The sequence below is a fragment of the Anomaloglossus baeobatrachus genome, chromosome 1, assembly GCF_048569485.1.
Source record: "Anomaloglossus baeobatrachus isolate aAnoBae1 chromosome 1, aAnoBae1.hap1, whole genome shotgun sequence".
In the NCBI taxonomy this organism is placed as follows: domain Eukaryota; kingdom Metazoa; phylum Chordata; class Amphibia; order Anura; family Aromobatidae; genus Anomaloglossus; species Anomaloglossus baeobatrachus.
This window is the reverse complement of record NC_134353.1, coordinates 572,997,288-573,020,455: the sequence shown is the minus strand read 5'-3', so window position 1 is coordinate 573,020,455 and position 23,168 is coordinate 572,997,288. Positions and strand designations below refer to the sequence as shown.

At 49.1% G+C, this 23,168-nt stretch overlaps 1 protein-coding gene across 2 annotated transcripts in view; it reads left to right on the top strand.

Annotated features, from left to right (window-relative positions):
• The window catches only part of LOC142296280 (programmed cell death 1 ligand 1-like), a 142,707-nt gene extending 120,081 nt beyond the window's left edge, over positions 1-22,626 (top strand). For both annotated transcript variants that reach the window (XM_075339698.1, XM_075339689.1), the window contains one exon: positions 21,963-22,626. In XM_075339698.1, the coding sequence (XP_075195813.1) occupies positions 21,963-21,985 (23 nt within the window). In that variant the 3' untranslated portion in view covers positions 21,986-22,626. The remainder of the gene's footprint in view (positions 1-21,962) is intronic.
• Positions 22,627-23,168: the final 542 nt, after the last annotated feature.

The following is a 23,168-nucleotide window of genomic DNA, read 5'->3' as shown; positions in this document are numbered from 1 at the left end:
TCGGTGTCCGCAGCCGGCTGCAGTCTGGTCCCCCACCCGGCTGGTGGTCTCTGTCTTTCTCCCGCACCTGTTTGTGATGGTGGACTACCTGCGCTTGCAACTTCAGGAGTCCGCTCCTGGCTTGTGGTTGCCTGAGGAGCCCTTTGCCCGCAGACACTGGCCCGTGGGATCTCTGAGCCGTGGCAGTGGCTTTCTATCCCCCTCGTTGGGCTGTTGCCTTCAGTCGGGACTTTGGGTGGGACAGGACCTCTAGTCCTGGCCACAATCAGTTAATTAGCTGGCCCCCCGTAGCTTCTGGTCCTAGCTTCAGGGTCTGAGTACCCCCCTTTGTGCTCCGGTTTCCGAGTCGGTTCCCTGGGTCGGTACCGGTGGGCTACAACCCTGTCCCTGTCTACCTCGGTTCCACCGAGCCGTCTTCCTGGCTCCTGCAGACAGAGGCCTCTATCTGCCTCCTAGCCTGAGGTACCAGGGCTCCTACCCTGGCACCTGCTCAAATTGGTTTTATCTCCTCTGCTGGAGCTGCACACAGCTCCAGCCCACACACCTCTCCAACTTGAACTCTAGACTTTGTTTACTTTCCCGCCTCAGGCTGTCTGAACTCCTCGGTGGGCGTCTTCCAACCGCCTGGTTCCACCCCCTGGTGTGTCCATCAAGCCCTGAGGGGGGTGACTAGGTTTTCTATGTGTGGCTGTATGTTACCTATGAGGGACAGGTGTAATGCGGGGCCCTATTTGTGACTACCTGGCCCGGCCAGGGCGTCACACTCCCCCTTGGTTAACCACAGACCGTCCGTGTGCTGTCCGACCACCTCTGGTTTATTTTGCTTTAACTGAAAAAGATAAAACATATTTACAATTATATTTAAATTTCTTCCATTATGGGAGGCAGGTTACTTAAACGTTGCATAAAAACATTTTTATTAACCGGGAATGGAACGGGACAGGACCGGGTCCTTTTAACTTTGCCCACCCAAGCAAACCTAGCTCTGATGCTGCCTCTAAAAACCAGGTCAGCACCCCTTTTCCCCAGTCCAGGAAACGGGTTCGGGTCCGGGTGTTGCCCACACGGGCTGGGTAATAAGTTCCTTACCCGGCAGTTTCTCTCAGAGGCCCCACGTCCAAGGGACCCCTGACCCGATGGGTCGTCACCGGTCTCACTAGTGACAGGACCTCGGCCTACAATTTCCTGCAGGCCCTTCTTCCAACCAGCCTCTCCGGAGACTGTAGGAAGCTGCAAAAGGGTTGTCCAGGGACTATTTACAAGGCCCAATAGTTTTTGGGCTGGCCTGCAAGTTCTCAGCCATGTCATTATTTAACTTTAAAACATCAGGAACATCAACTTGGTCCCAATGGGGACGGGCAGAAAGGTAACCGGGAACCGCTACCACTTAACTCTCTGAATCTGGTGAGAATTTCAGTTAATTGGCGTTAATTCACACATCTATTTACACAATCAACATACAACACCCCTAGATTGCGGTCTCCCTGTATCTGAGTGGGGGCTCACCGAAGTTAGGGCGTGTCGACCTTCTGACACCAAAACTTTCATGTGGGGCAGGTGGAGGAGAGGGGATGGCAGGTCCCTCTCCCTGAGTGTCAGGTATGGCTGGCAGAGACCTGCGGGGGCGTGGTGTAGGTGCATCCCTGCGCGCTCTTTCTGGTAGCTCGCTGACGGACCTCTCTGGCTCAATTTCTTCCACGGGTTGTGGGAACATTATAACGGGAACAATCACCACGCCATTCTGCATAGGCCAATCAGCTGGAAAATCACCCATCACTGTGTGGATCACCTCTTCCTTCTTTTCCACGCTTGGCATGGGGACAGGAACCTCGTCCATCAGCTTCAAAGGCCCTGGGCATCTCTTCAGGTGGTTCCTGGAAACAGTGGCCATGGTCTTCCCCTGGTCGCGACTAATCAGATAGGTCTTCTTGTCCTCCCAGGCTGTATGACGTAGGGGTCCTCTCCCACTGATCATCAAGCTTGTGCATCCTCCTTTTACGCTTCAGCACCACATCTCCGGGTACAAAAGGGGCAGCCTGAGCCCGTCTGTTGAAACGCTGTTCCTGCCTCTCCCGGCTTTGACGCAGATACCTTTCCACATACTCCTGGATCTGTCGGTACTGCTTCTGTCACTTGGCATCCCAGTTGGCCATGGGGGGGGAAGAGTTTCAGGCACCTCTATGTCCAATTCCAGGTCCACTGGCAGCCGTCCCGGCCGAGCTCTCATCAGATACGCAGGTGTACACTTGGTGGAGCTGCAGGGGATGTTATTGTACATGACCACCAAGTCGGGCAGCTTCTCGGGCCACAAATTCCGCTCTTCCAGGGGCAGTGTCTTGAGGAGATTAAGGACCAGATGGTTCATCTTCTCACACATCCCGTTAGTCTGGGCATGGTAGGCCGTGGTCCGGATCTTCTTGCACCCATATAGGTTGCAGAACTCCTTCAAAAGCTGGGTCCTGATCCGTGAGCACTTTTTGCGGGTAGCCATGCGGCCGGCAGAAGTAGACCTGAAAGGCTCTGGCTGCAGTGCGGCCTGTTAAATCTTTGAGGGGACAACCACCATGAATCTTGAGTAGTGGTCTAGGATGGTCAGAGCATATGTGTATCCGCTCCGGCTAGGCGTGAGTTTGACATGGTCCAGAGCGACCAACTCCAGCGGCTGGTGGGTGACAATCCGCTGCAGCGGGGCCTTCTGACTGGCTTCGTCCCGTCTTCTCAGCGCACAGGGACCACACTCTCGGCACCAGGCTTCCACGGACTCCCGCATCCCACTCCAGTAGAAGTGCTCCCTCAGCAGCATCTCCAGCTTCTTCCAGCCGAAGTGCCCTGCACCGTCATGGTAGGCCTGAAGGACCTTGGGCACACATGCTTGGGGTACCACCAGCTGGCGAACTTTTTCATGTGTTTTCGGGTTAATCAACCCCCTATACAGCTTGCCTTGACGCAGGTAGAGGCGGTCCCTCTCTTTCCACAACCGCTGAGCTTCAGAGGGGGCTGTAGGGTCCAGCCTGAAAGCACCTTTTGCAATCCTCATTTTGACGAGCTGGACTGCGGGCTCTTCATCCTGAGCTTCCTGACACCCCTGGCTGGGTATCGGGTCAAGGTTCACTTGCTGCTGGCCAACACAGGGTTTTTCGTACTTTGGCTGATGAAACGTGGGCAGCTCTATCTCCTCCAGACCGTCTTCCTCTATCCCTTCATCGGGCAGGTGTGGCATTTGAGACAGGGCGTCTGCGTTGGTGTTCTTACGGCCAGCCCTGTACATAATGGTGAAGTCGTACTTGGATAGTCGGGCCACCCATCGCTGCTCGAAGGCACCCAGTTTGGCCATGTCCAAATGAGTCAATGGGTTGTTGTCCATGTAAGCAGTAAATTTCGCTGACACCAGGTAATGTTTAAACCTTTCTGTTATCACCCAGACGAGGGCCAGGAACTCCAGCTTAAAGGAGCTGTAATTCTCGGGATTCCTCTCTGTCGGCCGGAACTTCCTGCTTGCATAGGCGATCACCTTCTCCCTTCCATCTTGCATCTGGGACAGGACCGCACCTAAGCCCACATTGCTGGCGTCAGTGTAAAGAATGAACGGGAGGCCATAGTCGGGGTAAGCCAAGATTTCCTCCCCTGTTAAGGCCGACTTCAGCTGCTGGAAGGACTCCTCATGCTTCTCACCCCAGACAAACGGTGGTCTGGGAGCTCTGCCATTCTTGGTCTGTCCCACGAGGAGGTCTTGCATGGGCGCGGCCATCTTCGTGTATCCCTTCATAAAGCGACGGTAGTAGCCCACCAGGCCCAGGAACTGCCTCACCTCTTTTACTGTGGTAGGTTGCGGCCAACTCTGGATAGTGGTGATTTTCTCGGGATCCGGGGCCACGCCCTCTGCGCTCACCACATGCCCAAGGTACTGCACTTTGGGCACTTAGAGGGCTTTAACTTCATCCCATACTTGGAGAGGGCCGCAAACACTTCTGCCAGGTCCTCCAGGTGGGCTTCGTACGTTTTCGAATAAACGATCACATCATCTAGATACAGCAGAACAGTCTCGAAGTTGAGATGCCCCAAGCAACATTCCATGAGCCTCTGGAATGTACCCGGGGCGTTGCACAGCCCAAACGGCATACTGTTGAACTCGCAGAGACCCATCGGAGTAGCGTATGCAGTCTTCTTGCGGTCCTCTCTTGCAACCGCCACCTGCCAGTAGCCACTAGTAAGGTCAAGGGTAGAGAAATAATTAGCAGTCTTCAGCGCTGCCAGCGACTCTTCAATGCGTGGGAGAGGGTATGCATCCTTATGTGTCATCTGATTAATCTTCCAGTAATCCACACACATTCTCATGGTACCATCCTTCTTCTTCACCAACACCAGCGGAGCTGCCCAGGGACTACAACTATCCCAGATGACCCCTGCCTCTTTCATATTCCTCAACATATCTTTGGCGCATTGGTAGTGTGCAGGTGGGATCGGTCTGTACCTCTCTTTAATGGGTGGATGTGTGACTGTGAGGATATGGTGCTGAACCCCCTTAATCTTCCCAAAGTCGAACAGGTGCTTCCTGAAAACCTGCCCGTACTTTTGCACTACCCGATATACCCCTTCTTTGTGATTTATGGGTGTGGACTCGGTGCTGACATGCAACTCCCGGCACCACTCCTCTAACTGTTTGGGTGGAGGGTCGCTGTCTGAATGCAGTGTGGTGGTCATGGCGGCTGGTTCATGGATAGCGTGTGTGTCTACACTGAACAATTTGGCTATGGTGGCGTATCGGGGTAGCCTGACCTCTTCCTCTCCGCAGTTCATCACTCTCACGGGCACTCTTCCCTTCTTGACATCAATCACCCCTCTGGCTGCCATCACTGTGGGCCAATGCTCCAAAGGCAGCGGTTCCACCACTGCCGGGTAATCCTGTCCCTGGGGGCCTACTGCTGCCCTGCACCAAATCATCATCTCACTCCGCGGCGGCACCAAAAAAGGTGCTGCGTCTATCACTCGCACTCCACCGATCTCTCCACCTGTCATATTCACCTGTTGACGCTGCAGGAGGGCCCGGAATTCGTGTTGCAGGGCCCTCTGCCGGCCCCCTCCCACAGTGGCAGACAATTGTTGCAACAGGCTCAACACCTCCCTCATGCAGTTCTCAATCACGTTGGTCCCTAGGACCACTTTTGGGTTACGCTCACTGGAATCATTCTGCACCACAATCATCCCCTGATGTTTCAGCACTGTTCGCCCTATGGTCAAAGTCACTTCCTTGAACCCAAGGAAGCCACGGAGACACCATCACATGTTTCTCAACACTGGCAGGTAACTATCCAGGTCTTTCACCGAGAAGGAAAAACCACGGGAAGGGCAGTCTCCGGTCAGGGAAACCACCTATGCCAAAACATGGTATCCATCCACAGACAGCTGTTTCGGGGTATTTGCCCCTCATCAGTGTGGAGTAGGAAACTGGCTAGTAGGAGCAATGCCTAGTAGAAGACTATATAGGTAAGGATGGTTGACCTTAGGGAGATCAACATCCAGCACCGCAGAGCACCATCACGTGTTTTCTCAACGCAGTGATTCTAGAGCAATGCTCCCTGGGAAATATGCAAAACAAGGAAGCCACGGAGACACCATCACATGTTTCTCAACGCTGGCAGGTAACTAGCCAGGTCTTTCACCGGGAAGGAAAAACCACGGGAAGGGCAGTCTCCAGTCAGGGAAACCACCTATGCCAAAACATGGTATCCATCCACAGACAGCTGTTTCGGGGTATTTGCCCCTCATCAGTGTGGAGTAGGAAACTGGCTAGTAGGAGCAATGCCTAGTAGAAGACTATATAGGTAAGGATGGTTGACCTTAGGGAGATCAACATCCAGCACCGCAGAGCACCATCACGTGTTTTCTCAACGCAGTGATTCTAGAGCAATGCTCCCTGGGAAATATGCAAAACAAGGAAGCCACAGAGACACCATCACATGTTTCTCAACGCTGGCAGGTAACTAGCCAGGTCTTTCTCCGGGAAGGAAAAACCACGGGATGGGCAGTCTCCAGTCAGGGAAACCACCTATGCCAAAACATGGTATCCATCCACAGACAGCTGTTTCGGGGTATTTGCCCCTCATCAGTGTGGAGTAGGAAACTGGCTAGTGGGAGCAATGCCTAGTAGAAGACTATATAGTTAAGGATGGTTGACCTTAGGAAGATCAACATCCAGCACTGCGGAACACCATCACGTGTTTTCTCAATGCAATGATTCTAGAGCAATTCCCTGACCGGAGACTGCCCTTACCGTGGTTTTTCCTTCCTGGTGAAAGACCTGGCTAGTTACCTGCCAGTGTTGAGAAACATGTGATGGTGTCTCCGTGGCTTCCTTGTTTTGCATATTTCCCAGGGAGCATTGCTCTAGAATCACTGCGTTGAGAAAACACGTGATGGTGCTCCGCGGTGCTGGATGTTGATCTCCCGAAGGTCAACCATCCTTACCTATATACTTCCTTGAACCCCACTTGGGTCATAGGGAGTCCATTGGCCGCAATGATAGTGAACTTTCCCCTCCGGACAATAGTTTAACTATCAGACCAATACCGTTGGTACAGCATATAGGGTACAGTCATTACCTGTGATCCGGTGTCTAGAAGGGCCATAGTTGGGATACCGTCCACCGCCAGGGAGATGATGGGGTGACCTCCAACGTACCGGTCCCACCAGTCAGCTGGGCCTTGAGGATCTACTCCTGAGGAATGGCCCTTGGCTTCAGGGGTTGCTCGTTTAACGGACACCGTCTGGAGTAATGCCCGGTCTTGTTACACTTGTAGCAAACAACAGGTGGTCCATACCGGGTGTCGTTGTTCCTCCTCCGCTGCATCCAGGGGACATCCTCCGGGCTGTCGGCGAGCTGTATCTTCTCCGCTGGCTTGCCTTTCGTCGGTAGCTGCAGGGCGGCAAGGATCCTGGTGACGTCATCATTCAGGTGCTGATGCTGAACTTGCGACAGCAGATCTTCCGGAGCTCCGATGGCTGCGGCAGGGTCTGGTAGGGCCAACATGGGTGCTGCTACTGAGATGGGAGCGGTGTCAGTCGGCCAAGGTGACCGGTTGGGAGCACCAGCATCCGGCGCCTGGAGGGCTTTGATGGCCCGATCTTTTAGAACTGCAAAGTTCAGGTCAGTGTGTTCCAGAGACCACAGCCGTAGTTGTTTGCGATCTTTGGCGGACCCCAGCCCTTGCAGGAACTGCTCTACCAGCATCGTGTTACTGTCAGTCTCATTGATGGGGTCCACCCGCCTCAGCGTACGCAAGGCCGTCTGCAGCCGCAAGGCATAGTCTCGGATACTGTCCTGCAGCCGCTGCCGACAATGGTAAAACTGCATCCGCAACTCCGCTTCTGTGCGAGTTTCAAAAGCGGTCTGGAGCTTGTCAAAAATGTCAATCACCGAGGCCCAGTCCGTGTCTGCCCAAGTCTCCACCTCCTGCTTGGCAGCACCGGTCAGCTGCCCTAGGACTACCACTGCACGCTGTTTGCCGGTCATGGTGTACAAATCGAAGATCGTGCATATTTTCTTCCGGAACACCTGCAAGGCATCAGGCTTCCCATCGTATTGGGGTAACCAGGCAGCACCGGGCACGTAGAGCAAGGAGATTGGCATTACCTGGGTGACCGTCGGAGCCATGGCCTCTCCCGCTCCTACGACCGGAGCGAGCGCCGCCACATTCCCATCATCAGGCGCACCTGCGGGCGCCACCGCTCCTGTGGCCGGCGCCACTCCGCCATCAGGGTTCGGTGCGGACATCTTCCCGCTTCTCCCCCTTGGTCTTTTCGCGGCACACCACTCGCCGGCCAGTAAGTTTCGTTTTTCGACTTCCGGCTTTTCTTTACGGACATGTTCCCAGGGGGCGGAGCTTCAGTTTTGCACCCTTTCTCGGGGAAGGAGACCCTGGGCGGGAACTTTCGCGCCAACAAGATGGCGGATTCTGAAAATTTCGCAATGGATCACCGCTGGCTTCAATACAAGGCGCACTTCCGCAAGGTAAGTGGATGGGTAAGTATCCTGTTCGTGACGCTAGAAATTGGGGTGTACCGCCCCATGATCGGCAGCTAAGCCGCTCGGATCCAAACCTTCAGTGGGTGGCTCGAGGGTCTCCGGACCTGGGGGTCCTGCGGTCACTCCAATCAAAAGGGGGTTTGTGGTTTGGGGACATAGTTGTACGGCCAGAGCCGCGTTAAGTTCGTGACACCACCCACGGGATGTGGTGAAGATGTGGACACCACCGCTGCAGTTACGGGGCACCCGGGGGAGATGTTGCACAGCAAGTTGTTAACCCCTCTGTGGGAAGGGATGGTGGCCCCGGGACCCGTTGGGGGGATGTTTGGCGGTGTAGGGAGATGGGCGGCTGGAGGGCACTGATGTACTCAATATTAGTAAACACACGAGTCTCTGGTAAACCAAGGTGATGGTGGTCGGTGTCCACAGCCGGCTGCAGTCTGGTCCCCCGCCCGGCTGGTGGTCTCTGTCTTTCTCCCGCACCTGTTTGTGATGGTGGACTACCTGCGCTTGCAACTTCAGGAGTCCGCTCCTGGCTTGTGGTTGCCTGAGGAGCCCTTTGCCCGCAGACACTGGCCCGTGGGATCTCTGAGCCGTGGCAGTGGCTTTCTATCCCCCTCGTTGGGCTGTTGCCTTCAGTCAGGACTTTGGGTGGGACAGGACCTCTAGTCCTGGCCACAATCAGTTACTTAGCTAGCCTTCTGGACCTAGCTTCAGGGTATGAGTAACCCCCTTTGTGCTCCGGTTTCAGAGTCGGTTTCCCGGGTCGGTACCGGCGGGCTACAACCCTGTCCATGTCCACCTCGGTTCCACTGAGCCGTCTTCCCGGCTCCTGCAGACAGAGGCCTTCGTCTGCCTCCTAGCCTGAGGTACCAGGGCTCCTACCCTGGCACCTGCTCAAATTAGGTTTTCTCTCTTCTGCTGGAGCTGCACACAGCTCCAGCCCACACACCTCTCCAACTCTCCAACTTGATCTCTATACTTTGTTTACTTTCCCGCCTCAGGCTGTCTGAACTCCTCGGTGGGCGTCTTCCAACCGCCTGGTTCCACCCCCTGGTGTGTCCATCAAGCCCTGAGAGGGGTGACTAGGTTTTCTATGTGTGGCTGTATATTACCTATGAGGGACAGGTGTAATGCGGGGCCCTATTTGTGACGAGCTGGCCTGGCCAGGGCGTCACACTAGCCAACACATAAATAATAAGATGGAGATTATGTAAATATTGGCTATCCAGCAGCCCAAGATATACCCCAAAAGGCAGGGTTGAACAGAAAACATTTTTACCATATGGTAATATTCACCCGAGGACATAAGATGTACACATACTCAGTAAAGAGATCCACAATAAGCAATACTTAGCTTCATATATTATAGTCCTTTACATATATCTTGTATACATGCGGCGAACGCCCTAATCCAGCAATCAGCATTTCTGTGTAATTCTCCACCATTAGAAGTCCACTTGCTGTATGGATTTGCTGTATGAAAAAGGTCCTCTTTGTGTGAGATTAGTAAATTGCCCGCCTCGACGCGTTTCCTCGTTTATGCGGTTCATCAGGAGGCCTAAAATAGACAAGAGCAAACACCAAGTGTCCAGATGCAGAATCCCAAAGTGTGAACCAGCCAGGAGAGCAGATAATCCCTGGTCACAGACAATGCTGCAATAATGTCATAATAAGGCATCACACAGGAAAGGAGCACTATGGACTTCTAATGGTGGAGAATTCCACAGAAACGCTGATTGCTGGATTAGGGCGTTTTGCCGACTGTGTACAAGATAGGGTGGATTTCTATGGAATAATTAGCTGAACCCTATGTATACTATGATATAAGGATTGCACTTTCAATTTATACATGTTCTAGTCTGTTTTTTTGCACGTTTTGCGTGTAAATTTTAACAATATGTTGTAATAAAATTTTGTATTGGGAAATTTCTTAGTAGCTCTCTCCCTGAGACATCTATCCACCCTGACAGCAAGGACCATGGCAGCTTCTAACGACTCTGGAACAGAATATTGAGCAAGAGAGTCCCAAAGCCTACCTGACAGAATTGACTTCTAAGCACAGGATCATTCCATTGGGTGTCAGTGGCCCATCTCCAGAACTTCGATCAGTACTCCTCAGCCAGCTGCGCCCCCTGCTTGAGCCTATGGAGTTTGGACTCCGCAAGGAAGACACTATCAGGGTCACCACCATAAATAAGGGCTACCAGAGAGAAGGCCCAGGACAAGGAATCTCCCTGAAGAAGAGAGACAGCAATCCACACTTGCGGTTCCTCACTCACTGAAGACTGAATGCCAAGCCTGAAATACAATTTGCAAGCATCCCTAAATGTTACAAATTTGTCCTCCCCCTGTCTTTCTGGGTGTAGGGAGAGACACCCAGCAAGTGTACTCCTGGGAATAAGGGAGGCTGAAACACAAAGGGGGGAGGACCAGAGGCTCCTGCGCTGACCCTGATACTGGGGAGCCCTGCGCTAGCCCTCAAACTACAGGGACCTATAATGGTTAGGAGGTGTTGCCTGCCAATGTGCCCCTGTCTCCTAGCCAGAACCTAGGACTAAATCCCACCACCCACCAATCCACGGAGGGAAAAACAATCACAAAAACAACCAGCAAATAGAGAAAAAGGAAAAACAACAACTTATCTTTGAGAGGGAATCTTCAGAATATACAGCAACAGTAGTCTGAAGCCACATATACTCCTGGGCAAGCAACTTCTCCAAGTGAAGAACCTACACTGGAGGAGTGAGAGGCCCCAGGTTATAAAGGCCCTTAATTACAAGCTGGAGGAAAGGCTCCTCCAACCTGACAGGGAAACAGAAAAAAAACCCTAAATCAATCCCTTAAAGGGACAGCGTCCATTAACGTCTGGACGATCGCCTGGCCCTTCTGCACCTGGTCCCAGCAGCAGCACCTGAAGGTCCAGACACATCCGTGACACCCCTTCACCAGAAAACCTATCCGGGAGGGCCATCTACAGCTCCGGCTTAGTCTGGGCATGAGCTGAAACCGGTAGACACACGATTTGTTGCAGCTGCTGCAACATCTGATCCGTAACATCCTGCGTTATGGTCTGCATCAGGTGTACAAAAGCCATCACCTGAGTCATGTAGACTGGGAAAAATATTTATAGGGCTGGAAATAATGTGAATATCATGGCATCTGAGGCAAGGGAACCCCCGAAGCGCCCCGCCAAAAACAGGGTGTACATTGGGGACATGATAGAATGGTGGGACATGTCGCCAGGGAGAGTAGAGCAGGGTCACCACCTGCACTCACCTGCAGCTGAACCCTGCACTCCTTATGTGCATAGGCCCTTACTTGCCTTGAACTCTAATACAACACAAGGGTAGGTAGACAGACGGAGTAAAAAGACAAAAGGATATAACAAAACTACATGGCTGCAGCCAGACACCAAGGCTGCAGGCAACACCACTCCAAACAGCAGAGCTACAGCAGCAAAGTTCCAGCAGCTCCAAAAGGCTTCCTACCTTTAACATGACAAAATAGAATGGGTTTTCTATTTCCAGCCTCAAGTGATGAATAGTGTGACTATTTAAAGGAGATGGGAGTGGTCCTAAACTAGCTGCACACTGGGTGAATAAACCAGGAGCTACCAGCAGGGAAAAAAAATGGTGGAAAAAGACGCAGCGTGAAACTTTATTCCTTTTTCATGATTGCAGCTATCCTTAAAGAGGACGTCTCATACACTAAAAAATGATAACTTACATCATGCTTTTATTCCACCATGCCTCTGAATTGCACAGTATTTGTTTTTTATGTGCCTCCAGTCCAACACAATCAGTTTCCTGTGTACAGCAGGTATGTAATGTGTGAGTGGTGTGTGGGTCCATGAGTGATAACTTGTGTGTGCCATTGGCCTAATGTGTGACTGGAGTGGTGTATAATGTGTAAGTAGAATACTGGTGCCTTGAGAAAAGTTGTGCCATTGATATCTGATGTGTAATTAATACGCATAAAGTATAAAATGTGTACTTTTGAAAGGAGGGGGCCATTCTGTGTGTGGTGGGGCTGGCTAACTGCCTCGATTTAAAAGCTAAGCCATACCCTATTCTGTCCAAGTATCGGTTGTGACATTGTGGCTGCCTTAGTAAAATTTATTAGTAAAAAAATTATAAGAAAATCAAAATTTGCCCAAAGTACTTGCATTTCAGTAAAAAAAAATGCACATAACGTCTAGAAAATAAAAGAGTTGCAAATTATAGCATATGTATGATGTGCACGATAACTTATTACATTTTTATTCAGTTTCCAGTATAAGCGCATTAATAAATCCCCTCATTATCTTTTAAAGTATGAGAATCATCCATATGATTTTAGTACATTGTCTTTATGTTGGAAAATTAAGAAATTTCAGGCTTTCCAAAATTTATTTTCACTATCAATGGGGCAAACCCCTTTTATTTAATTAGTGAGTGAAAAACAGAGAAAGTAATACATATTTAGTCTAAGCACTTAAGGGGTTGTCCGCTTTTTACAAATCATTTTCATATGTTCTCTTAAAGAAATATGAATAAAGGGAGTTCTCCTGTTCAGAATCTCCATGTATTCATCAGCATGGAGAGCAGATGCAAAGCACGCTAACACTCTGGAGGACCTAAATAGAGAACCAATATTCTGGAAAGGACTTGTTGGCAATTGTCTGATCATCAACCCGCTTTTGAGACAGTAATTGCAGTTCCCCACTGTTGTCTTTTTGTTACGTGGATGTTCAAATATTTGGGTATCACCGCACATGATCTCATTGTGTCCCTCTTGAAAGTGCACGGTAAGAATCAAGAAAAAGCCATAAATGGAAAAGAGCCCCTTTGAGTGTCCAAGTGTGGGACCACTTGTCTCCTGGAACGCGCCATGGTGGCAGGAAGGAGGATCAGGGTGAATATTATGTGGTCCAAACTATTGGCTACTGGCACTGGACAATGTGGAAGACAGTGTGGTGCTGACAAACAGGCTGGATGCATTATCTGACATCCAACCCACCATCTGGTCCCACTGGTCTTGCTTCAAGAGTGGTATAATGCCCCCCTTGCAAACTGGGACAGGATGCTAGGTATAGATGATGACTGTGCTTGGTGTGCTCCCACAGCAGGCCCAATTTGCCGTGTCCCCAGCCATGGCCTCTGCGTGCACCACCATCAGCAGGATGTCCACTTCCTTGTCCCTCATTGCATGCTTTGCACATTTTACATAGGTCGCAACTAAGAACGGTATTATTAGACAATATAATCTATTTGAATTAGCCCAAAATGGACTTTTGGTTGTATGTGGCAGCACCTAGGACTATAAGGCAATAATCACTAAATAGATACCTCCTAATATGATGTCTTTTCTCCAGCAGCTCCCTACACTAATTGTAGCTAGAAAAAAACAAAGAGAAAAATTGCATGAAAAATACCCTGACTATAAATAAATAAATTGCAAGTGCTTAATAACAGGGTACTTAGTGTATACATTTTTGCAAAAAGGTAAAAAGCTGTCTCACCTCGTCAAGGTGTACCCATCTGAGACAGTCCCTAACCTACTGAAGTTAAAAACATTATCAATACCTGACTTGTGTCATGTCAAACTCCAATATGAATGGTGGCAAGTGGTCAGCTGTGTCCCAGATTAAATACACAGTGAAGTGAGACGCAATTACTTGTTCAGTCTCAGTATTAGGAGGGCTGCGCCCCCAACTTGCAAAAAAGCAAGATAACATACAAAAAACACAAAAAAACTGAGCTGAAACAATGTTCAGTAAACATGCAACATTAAGCATGTGAATTGCAGCCTTAAGACTAGAAAAAAAACAAAGAGAAAATTGCATGAAAAATACCCTGACTATAAATAAATAAATTGCAAGTGCTTAATAACAGGGCACTTAGTGTATACATTTTTGCAAAAAGGTAAAAAGCTGTCTCACCTCGTCAAGGTGTACCCATCTGAGACAGTCCCTAACCTACTGAAGTTAAAAACATTATCAATACCTGACTTGTGTCATGTCAAAACTCCAATATGAATGGTGGCAAGTGGTCAGCTGTGTCCCAGATTAAATACACAGCAAAGTGAGACGCAATTAGCTGTTCAGTCTCAGTACTAGGAGGGCTGCGCCCCCAACTTGCAACAAAGCAAGATAACATACAAAAAACACCAAAAAACTGAGCTGAAACAATGTTCAGTAAAAATAATTGTAGATAATAGCAATTATATAAAGGAATAGAATTGGCCCTGAAAAGACTTTTGGTTGTACATGGCAGCAGCAACGTACGGAATGGCCATATTCCCTGACTAGCTGCCTCTAATACACTATGCCTTTTCCAAAAGCTAACTCTATGTGACGCCCTGACAAAACCATGTAGTCACACAGTTTTAGGCCCCCTCATAACACCGCTCCCACACAGGGTTAAACCAGCCGACAAAATCCTAGTCACCCCCTCAGGGAAGGACAGAGACACCAGTGGGCTGGACCAGGCGGAACGGGAATGCCCACCTAGGGGTCTAGAGAGCCTGGGGCGGGAAAACAGTCAGATAAGTCTAGAGATGAGTGGAGAGTGAGGTTTGTAGAGGAGGTGAATCTGACAGGTGCCAGGGTCGGAGCCCTGACACCTTGGCTAGGTGGCAGACAGTGGTCAGCGTCAGCAGGAGATGGAGAGATGGCTGCCGGAGATCCGAGGTGGACACGGGCAGGGTTGTAGCCTGCCGGTACCGACACCGGAGAACCGACCCGGAAACCATGCACAAAGGGGGTACTTGAACCCTGAAGCCAGGACCAGCACCAACTGCCTAGCTAATTAACCAATTGAGGGCAGGATTTTAGGTCATGTCCCAACCTAAGTCCCAAAAAATAGACAACCACCCACAGAGAGGGATAGGGCATCCGCCAGGGCCCGGTAGATCCCACGGCTCAGCATCTGATGGGCACGGCTCCCAACCAAAGGACCAGAAGCGGACTCCTGCGTTATACACTGCGAAGTCCACCACTGAAAACACTCATCTCCTCCAACAAGCCTTTCCATCAAACTTGATGGTTGCTCACTCACCCCAGTCTCACAAGCTCGTTGCCTTGGAGTGACCCTCGACTCTGCTCTATCCTTCAAGCCACACATCCAAGCCCTCTTCACCTCATGCCGATTACAACTCAAAAATATCTCCCGGATCCGTGCTTTTCTTAACCAAGAATCTGCAAAAACATTAGTGCATGCCCTCATCATCTCCCGCCTCGACTACTGCAACCTCCTGCTCTCTGGCCTCCCTTCCAACACTCTTGCACCCCTCCAATCTATCCTAAACTCTGCAGCCCGCTTAATCCACCTCTCCCCTCGCTACTCCCCAGCCTCGCCACTCTGCCAATCCCTTCACTGGCTTCCCATCGCCCAACGACTCCAGTTCAAAACATTAACCATGACATACAAAGCCATGCACAACCGGTCTCATCCCTACATCTGTGACCTAGTCTCCCAGTACCTACCTGCACGCAACCTTAGATCCTCACAAGATCTCCTTCTCTGCTCCTCTCTTATCTCCTCTTCCCACAATCGTGTACAAGATTTCTCCCGTGCATCCCCCATACTCTGGAACGCTCTACCTCAGCACATCAGACTCTCCCCTACCGTGGAAAGCTTCAAGAGGAACCTCAAGACCCACCTCTTCCAACAAGCCTACAACCTACAATAGCCCTCAGCCCAGTAGACCACTGCGCAACCAGCTCTGTCCTCACCTATTGTACCATCACCCATTCCCTGTAGACTGTGAGCCCTCGCGGGCAGGGTCCTCTCTCCTCCTATACCAGTCTGTCTTGTACTGTTAATGATTGTTGTACGTATACCCTCTTTCACTTGTAAAGCGCCATGGAATAAATGGCGCTATAATAATAAATAATAATAATAATAATAATAAAGTGCAGGGGAAAGGGGCATTGACCACCGGCCCGGGTGTGGGACCAGATACACCCGTCTGCGGTAACCGGCCACCATCACCCTGATTTACCAAAGGCCTTGTGTGATTTATTCAACTGTGATTAACACCCCCGGTCTGGCCGGGTGCGCCGGCCCTTGCCGTTATCATCCCCTGCACAGGGACATTGGGCGCCGGGGCATCCATCCATGCCCACGGAGGGGTTAACATCCAGCTGCCAGCCCATCACCCCCGGGAGTCCCACAGCAGCAGCGGTGGTGCTACATCTCACCACACACCGTGGGTGGCGTCACAGACAGTTTTCAATGACACCCGTACAAATACGGCCCCCCTTTTTATTCGAAGTGTCCACGTGACCCCATGGTCTAGTAGAGTCCCTCGAGCCATACTCCAGATCCAGATCCGAGCAGCACAGCCGCTGGCACGGGGGCGGCACACCTCGAAACTTGGCGTCAAGAACAGGATATTTACCCATTCACTTACCTGGTGAAAGTGCACCTTGTTCTGGACAGTCAGCGGTGCTCCGCTGCAAAATTTTGACAAATCGCCATTTTTGCCACCATTTTTGGGTGCGAAAAACAACAGCGTCTTCTTCCCCGAGAAAGGGCGCAAAGCTGAAGCCCCACCCCATGGGAACATGGCCGGAAGGAGGACCCTGAGGCCGAAAACGAAACTAGCAAGCCACGTCTAGAGACTGCTCCCAAAAAACTAAGGGGGAGCAGCGAGAAGATGGCGGAGCAGCGCCTGCCACCGGAGCGGCAGCACCCGTGAACGAAGTGCTTGGTCAAGAGGCCGCGGCTCCCGCTCCAGTCGCAGGAGCGGTGGAGCTTGCGGACCCAGCAGTGATGATGTTGGCTCCGGCAGTTCGCCCGGCCACGTCGGAGATGACAGGGGGCCCTGTGGCCGCGGAATCGGAATCGGAGGAGACGGACGAAAGTAGCTCCGGCACCCACACCCCGACCGCTGAGTACATTCCGCGGAACGGTGGGAACAGATACCGGATGGCTTTATCGTCCTGGACATACCATGGAGGTTAACGAGATGGAGGCAGAGTCCACCTCCGAAGATGAAGCCCCGTCTGCTGTTGGGGGTATGATAGTACCAATCTGTTGGCACTGTGGATTGCCTGGGCACTTTGCTAGTGCGTGCCCCGGAGGTGCCTGGCCTTGAAGAGACCGAAGTCCGCAACAAGTTACAAGCTTAAAGTTACAAATTAACAGTTAACTGTTTGAACCGGTCACCCCTGTTGAATTTCCTCATGGCCTCCTCTGGGAACATCTGCACAGCAGGTGGGGGGTGGCTGGGCAGTTGGAAAAGTTGAATGATACAGCGCTCCGTTCTTGTTGAACGTCTTCACCGGAGAACCGACCCGGGTCCGCGTAACCCCCGGGTCCGGTAGAGTCCCTCAAGCCATACTGCAAATCCGGATCTGAGCAGCACGGCTGCTGGCACGGGGGCAGCACACCTACACTAATTGCAGATGCAGAGACAATAGAATCTATTTAAATTAGCCCTGAAAAGGACTGTTGGTTTAACGTTGCACCAGCAAGGACTGTAGGCTATAAAACACTGTAACACACTGTCCCTTCTCCAGCAGAAGCTCTTCCTACAATGTTTCCAGGTACAGTCTGCAGAGTATGGCATCACCGGATATGATACAGTGCCTACAAGTAGTATTCAACCCCCTGCAGATTTAGCAGGTTTACACATTCGGAATTAACTTGGCATTGTGACATTTGGACTACAGATCAGCCTGGAAGTGTGAAATGCACTGCAGCAAAAAAGAATGTTATTTCTTTTATTTATTTTTTTTCAAATTGTGAAAAGTTTATTCAGAGGGTCATTTATTATTCAACCCCTCAAACCACAAGAATTCTGTTTGGTTCCCCTAAAGTATTAAGAAGTATTTCAGGCACAAAGAACAATGAGCTTCACATGTTTGGATTAATTATCTCCTTTTCCAGCCTTTTCTGACTAATTAAGACCCTCCCCAAACTTGTGAACAGCACTAATACTTGGTCAACATGGGAAAGACAAAGGAGTATTCCAAGGCCATCAGAGACAAGATCGTGGAGGGTCACAAGGCTGGCAAGGGGTACAAAACCCTTTCCAAGGAGTTGGGCCTACTTGTCTCCACTGTTGGGAGCATCATCCGGAAGTGGAAGGCTTATGGAACTACTGTTAGCCTTCCACGGCCTGGACAGCCTTTGAAAGTTTCCACCCGTGCCGAGGCCAGGCTTGTCCGAAGAGTCAAGGCTAACCCAAGGACAACAAGGAAGGAGCTCCGGGAAGATCTCATGGCAGTGGGGACATTAGTTTCAGTCAATACCATAAGTAACGTACTCCACCGCAATGGTCTCCATTCCAGACGAGCCCGTAAGGTACCTTTACTTTCAAAGTGTCATGTCAAGGCTCGTCTACAGTTTGCTCATGATCACTTGGAGGACTCTGAGACAGACTGGTTCAAGGTTCTCTGGTCTGATGAGACCAAGATCGAGAACTTTGGTGCCAACCACACACGTGACGTTTGGAGACTGGATGGCACTGCATACGACCCCAAGAATACCATCCCTACAGTCAAGCATGGTGGTGGCAGCATCATGCTGTGGGGCTGTTTCTCAGCCAAGGGGCCTGGCCATCTGGTCCGCATCCATGGGAAGATGGATAGCACGGCATACCTGGAGATTTTGGCCAAGAACCTCCGCTCCTCCATCAAGGATCTTAAGATGGGTCGTCATTTCATCTTCCAACAAGACAACGACCCAAAGCACACAGCCAAGAAAACCAAGGCCTGGTTCAAGAGGGAAAAAATCAAGGTGTTGCAGTGGCCTAGTCAGTCTCCTGACCTTAACCCAATTGAAAACTTGTGGAAGGAGCTCAAGATTAAAGTCCACATGAGACACCCAAAGAACCTAGATAACTTGGAGAAGATCTGCATGGAGGAGTGGGCCAAGATAACTCCAGAGACCTGTGCCGGCCTGATCAGGTCTTATAAAAGACGATTATTAGCTGTAATTGCAAACAAGGGTTATTCCACAAAATATTAAACCTAGGGGTTAAATAATAATTGACCCATACTTTTATGTTGAAAATATATTAAAATTTAACTGAGCAACATAACTTGTTGGTTTGTAAGATTTATGCATCTGTTAATAAATCCTGCTCTTGTTTGAAGTTTGCAGGCTCTAACTTATTTGCATCTTATCAAACCTGCTAAATCTGCAGGGCGTTGAAGACTACTTGTAGGCACTGTACATACCGGATGACTCTTTGCAGCCAGCCAATCACAGTAATGGTAATAGCCAACATGGCTACAGCATTACCGTGATTGGCAGGCAATCCCTTCATTTTAGTGCCAGAAAATCAACCAAGAAATATGCGGGAGATAAATCGAGCATAGTGCCAGATACTCGGATACTTGATCGAATTCCGAGCACCCAGATACTCCATTGAGTACCGAGCAGTCCTGAGTTTGCTTGCTCATCACTAACAATAACACAATGTTTAAACTTTATATTTTTTTATGAGTATATGGATGGCCCATTCCGGGCCCTTTATTTGCCCCCCGCTACCATGACAACCCATCAGCACCCTGCCATCACTGCCTATGCCACCACTTCAATTCTGTTGTCATTATTGATTGCTAACTTATGATGGAGCATCGGAGTGCTCGTGAACTCATGATGCTCTACCGAGTATCGCAAGTGCTCAGATGTGTCATTCATGAAAAACTGAATACAAAGCACAGTCTTGCTCCACTGAATGATGTGAGCAGGCACCCCAGTGACAGCCACTTGCAGTCTCTGAATGGCTCTCACTGGGGAATCAAAACAATGTTTTCGAATGGAGTGTGTAAAAAAAACAAAACCTCCCTCCCCCTGGAAATGTTCTGTTTATGGCTGGCTGTATGTGGGTGGAGAGCCAATTGGCCAATCATTGACCTCCATTATACTCATTACTCAAGTTGAGTCCATCCAAGTGTCTGACCTGCTTGACTCGAGTAACAAGAAGCCGAACATCAGAGTGTTGAATCATCATTTTAAATGCCGAGTACCGAGCATTGTACTGCTCGCCAATCATTCATCTAACGGATTAACTGCAGCATTTCAAGCTGCCTTTGATCACCGTATCTACAGGAAACAAGCTGTGTAAGGCTATGTTCACAATATGTTTTTGCCACACATCAGTGTCTGTGTTGGTGCTTCTGTCTGAAGCTCTGAAAAACGTGATTTAGGCCTCTGTCACACGCACGTGAAAAAAACGAACCGTTTTTTCATGTACGTGTTAAAGGGGTGGTTTGCTCCCCGTGTACCGTGTTTGTGGCATGTACGTGTTCACCTTGTGTTATACGTAATAACACATGGAGAAATGAAAATCCCGCCTTACCTGTTTCTTCCGGAGCTGTCTGTGGTGCTGAATGACAGCGTCCGGCACAGGCCACGCCCCGCTGACGCTGCTTCCGGCCCCCAGTGAAGAAGATGCGTTGTTCAAATTCACTGGGGGACAGATGCAGGTGACAGCCGCGGCAGAGACTGCAGGGCTCGTGGAGGTGAGTGTGTGTTTTTTTTATTTTTAACCTGACACGTGTGTTTCTACGGCACGTGTCACACATGACCGCATCCACACTACATCAGTGTGGTACAGGTGCAGGCCGTGTGACACCCGTGCTGCCAGAAAAAAATGGACATGTCAGCGTATGGAACACACGGACACACGTAACTACGGAACAGACACACGTTCCGTTCCTAAATACTTACATGTGTCCAAAACATTAGGATTACCTAGGCCCACGTGTGTGTGTGTCTCCGGTACGTGAGAAAAATGTCAAACACGTACCGGAGGCACGTGAGTGTGGCAGAGGCCTTAGATGTATTCGCTGATAGATGTTTAAGGAAGCAGACTGAGTGTTTCTGTGGTCTGTCTGACCTAATTTTTGTCATTATCTGCTTTGCTGAAGTGGGCACAATAACGTGGATGTTTGAAGCACCAACAGAGCCACTGATGTGTGGCTAAACCATGATGATAATGTGGATGAAAAAATGATGATTGAACACTACAATGCTTGAATGCTCATTACTTGAGGCTAGCTGGTCAGACGCTCGAGCAGGTTCAACTCAAGTAACTAGTATAATGGAAGTCAATGATTGGTCAGTACGGCTCTCTGCCTAAGTGCAGTACAGGCAGCCATAAACATAAGAGTGCAAGTTTTTTGTGTTTTTTGTACACACTACATCCGAAAACTTTGTTTTGACCACCAGTGAGAGCCATTCAGAGACTGCAAGTGGCTCTCACTGGGGTGCCTTCACACATCATTCACTGAAGCAAGCTTGTGCTTTGTGTTCTATGTTTCATAAACAACAAATCTGAGCTCATATGATACTCTGCTGAGCACCCCAATGATTGATCGAGTAGCAAGCAGTTCCGAGCGTGCTCGCCCATCATTACTTAGTATATACTGTAAATGTCAATCAAAATCAAAGAAAGTTTAACAGTACTTTACAAGCATTTTAATGCTCCGGTGCTCGGTACTCGTTTACAAAGCATAATGGAAATAAATGGGGAACTCGAGCATTTTCCTGGAAACCTTCTGAAAAAATGCTCAAGTTCTCCATTGACTTCCATTATACTCAGTAAACGAGTACCAAGCTCTTGAGCATCAAAATGCTCTTTACGCTTACCGAACACTGAACAGTTCACTCCTTACTATTTAACAGCTAAAATCCACATTCTTTTCATTCGACTTTATTAAACTTAACAGTGAGAAAATTGAATTCATTATCTTCTCACCCTCTTGCTCATATCCCCTCTGAACTCCCACTCTATCCTTCAAACTACACAATCAAACCTTTTATACTTCCTGCCGCCTCCAGCTCAATAACATATCTCAAATCTTCTCTTTCATAATCTTGGAATTGACAAAAATGTTAGTGTATGCCACTGTGGTTTCCAAAAATTATTAAATTGAACATTTTATTATTGTTTTTATTATTATATGAATAAAAATGCCTAACATCTTGTTTTGCAGGTAATCGTTCTTCAGCTTTATGAAATAAGAAGACATGGACAGTTATATGGAGTTACATTGACAATGATACGTATTTATCATAATACACTATATAACGTGTTATCCATGGAATTACTTTCTTTCATATCATTATGTATCTGGACCATCGCTACCTTTAAAAAAAATTGTTAATGGGGTTTTTCGGGCAACAAATAAAAGATAGGGCTGTTCCTGTATTTAATTCTTAAACGTACCTGTTAATTTTATTTTTCTTTTCGCTCTCTTTCAGCTCCCTGCAGCCATCCTTATAATCTGTTATTGCTTACATTCTGAACTTCCTGCTAGCTCTTCCTCTTTGTCTCTAGAAAGCCTGTAGAGCAGGCGTGCACAACATTTTTGGTTCTAGGACCACATTGCCATACTGAACCAATCTCATGGGCTGCAGCATTTTTTTAAAGGGGCACTTACATGAATACATCACCAGAACCACCATCAGTACATTAATACATCACAAGAGCCAACTTTTTCTGTCCCTTGCTATTATACAGTTAGGTCCAGAAATATTTGGACAGTGACACAATTTTCGCGAGTTGGGCTCTACATGCCAACACATTGGATTTGAAATGAAACCTCTACAACAGAATTCAAGTGCAGATTGTAACGTTTAATTTGAAGGTTTGAACAAAAATATCTGATAGAAATTGTAGGAATTGTACACATTTCTTTACAAACACTCCACATTTTAGGAGGTCAAAAGTAATTGGACAAATAAACCAAACCCAAACAAAATATTTTTATTTTCAATATTTTGTTGCGAATCCTTTGGAGGCAATCACTGCCTTAAGTCTGGAACCCATGGACATCACCAAACGCTGGGTTTCCTCCTTCTTAATGCTTTGCCAGGCCTTTACAGCCGCAGCCTTCAGGTCTTGCTTGTTTGTGGGTCTTTCCGTCTTAAGTCTGGATTTGAGCAAGTGAAATGCATGCTCAATTGGGTTAAGATCTGGTGATTGACTTGGCCATTGCAGAATGTTCCACTTTTTTGCACTCATGAACTCCTGGGTAGCTTTGGCTGTATGCTTGGGGTCATTGTCCATCTGTACTATGAAGCGCCGTCCGATCAACTTTGCGGCATTTGGCTGAATCTGGGCTGAAAGTATATCCCGGTACACTTCAGAATTCATCCGGCTACTCTTGTCTGCTGTTATGTCATCAATAAACACAAGT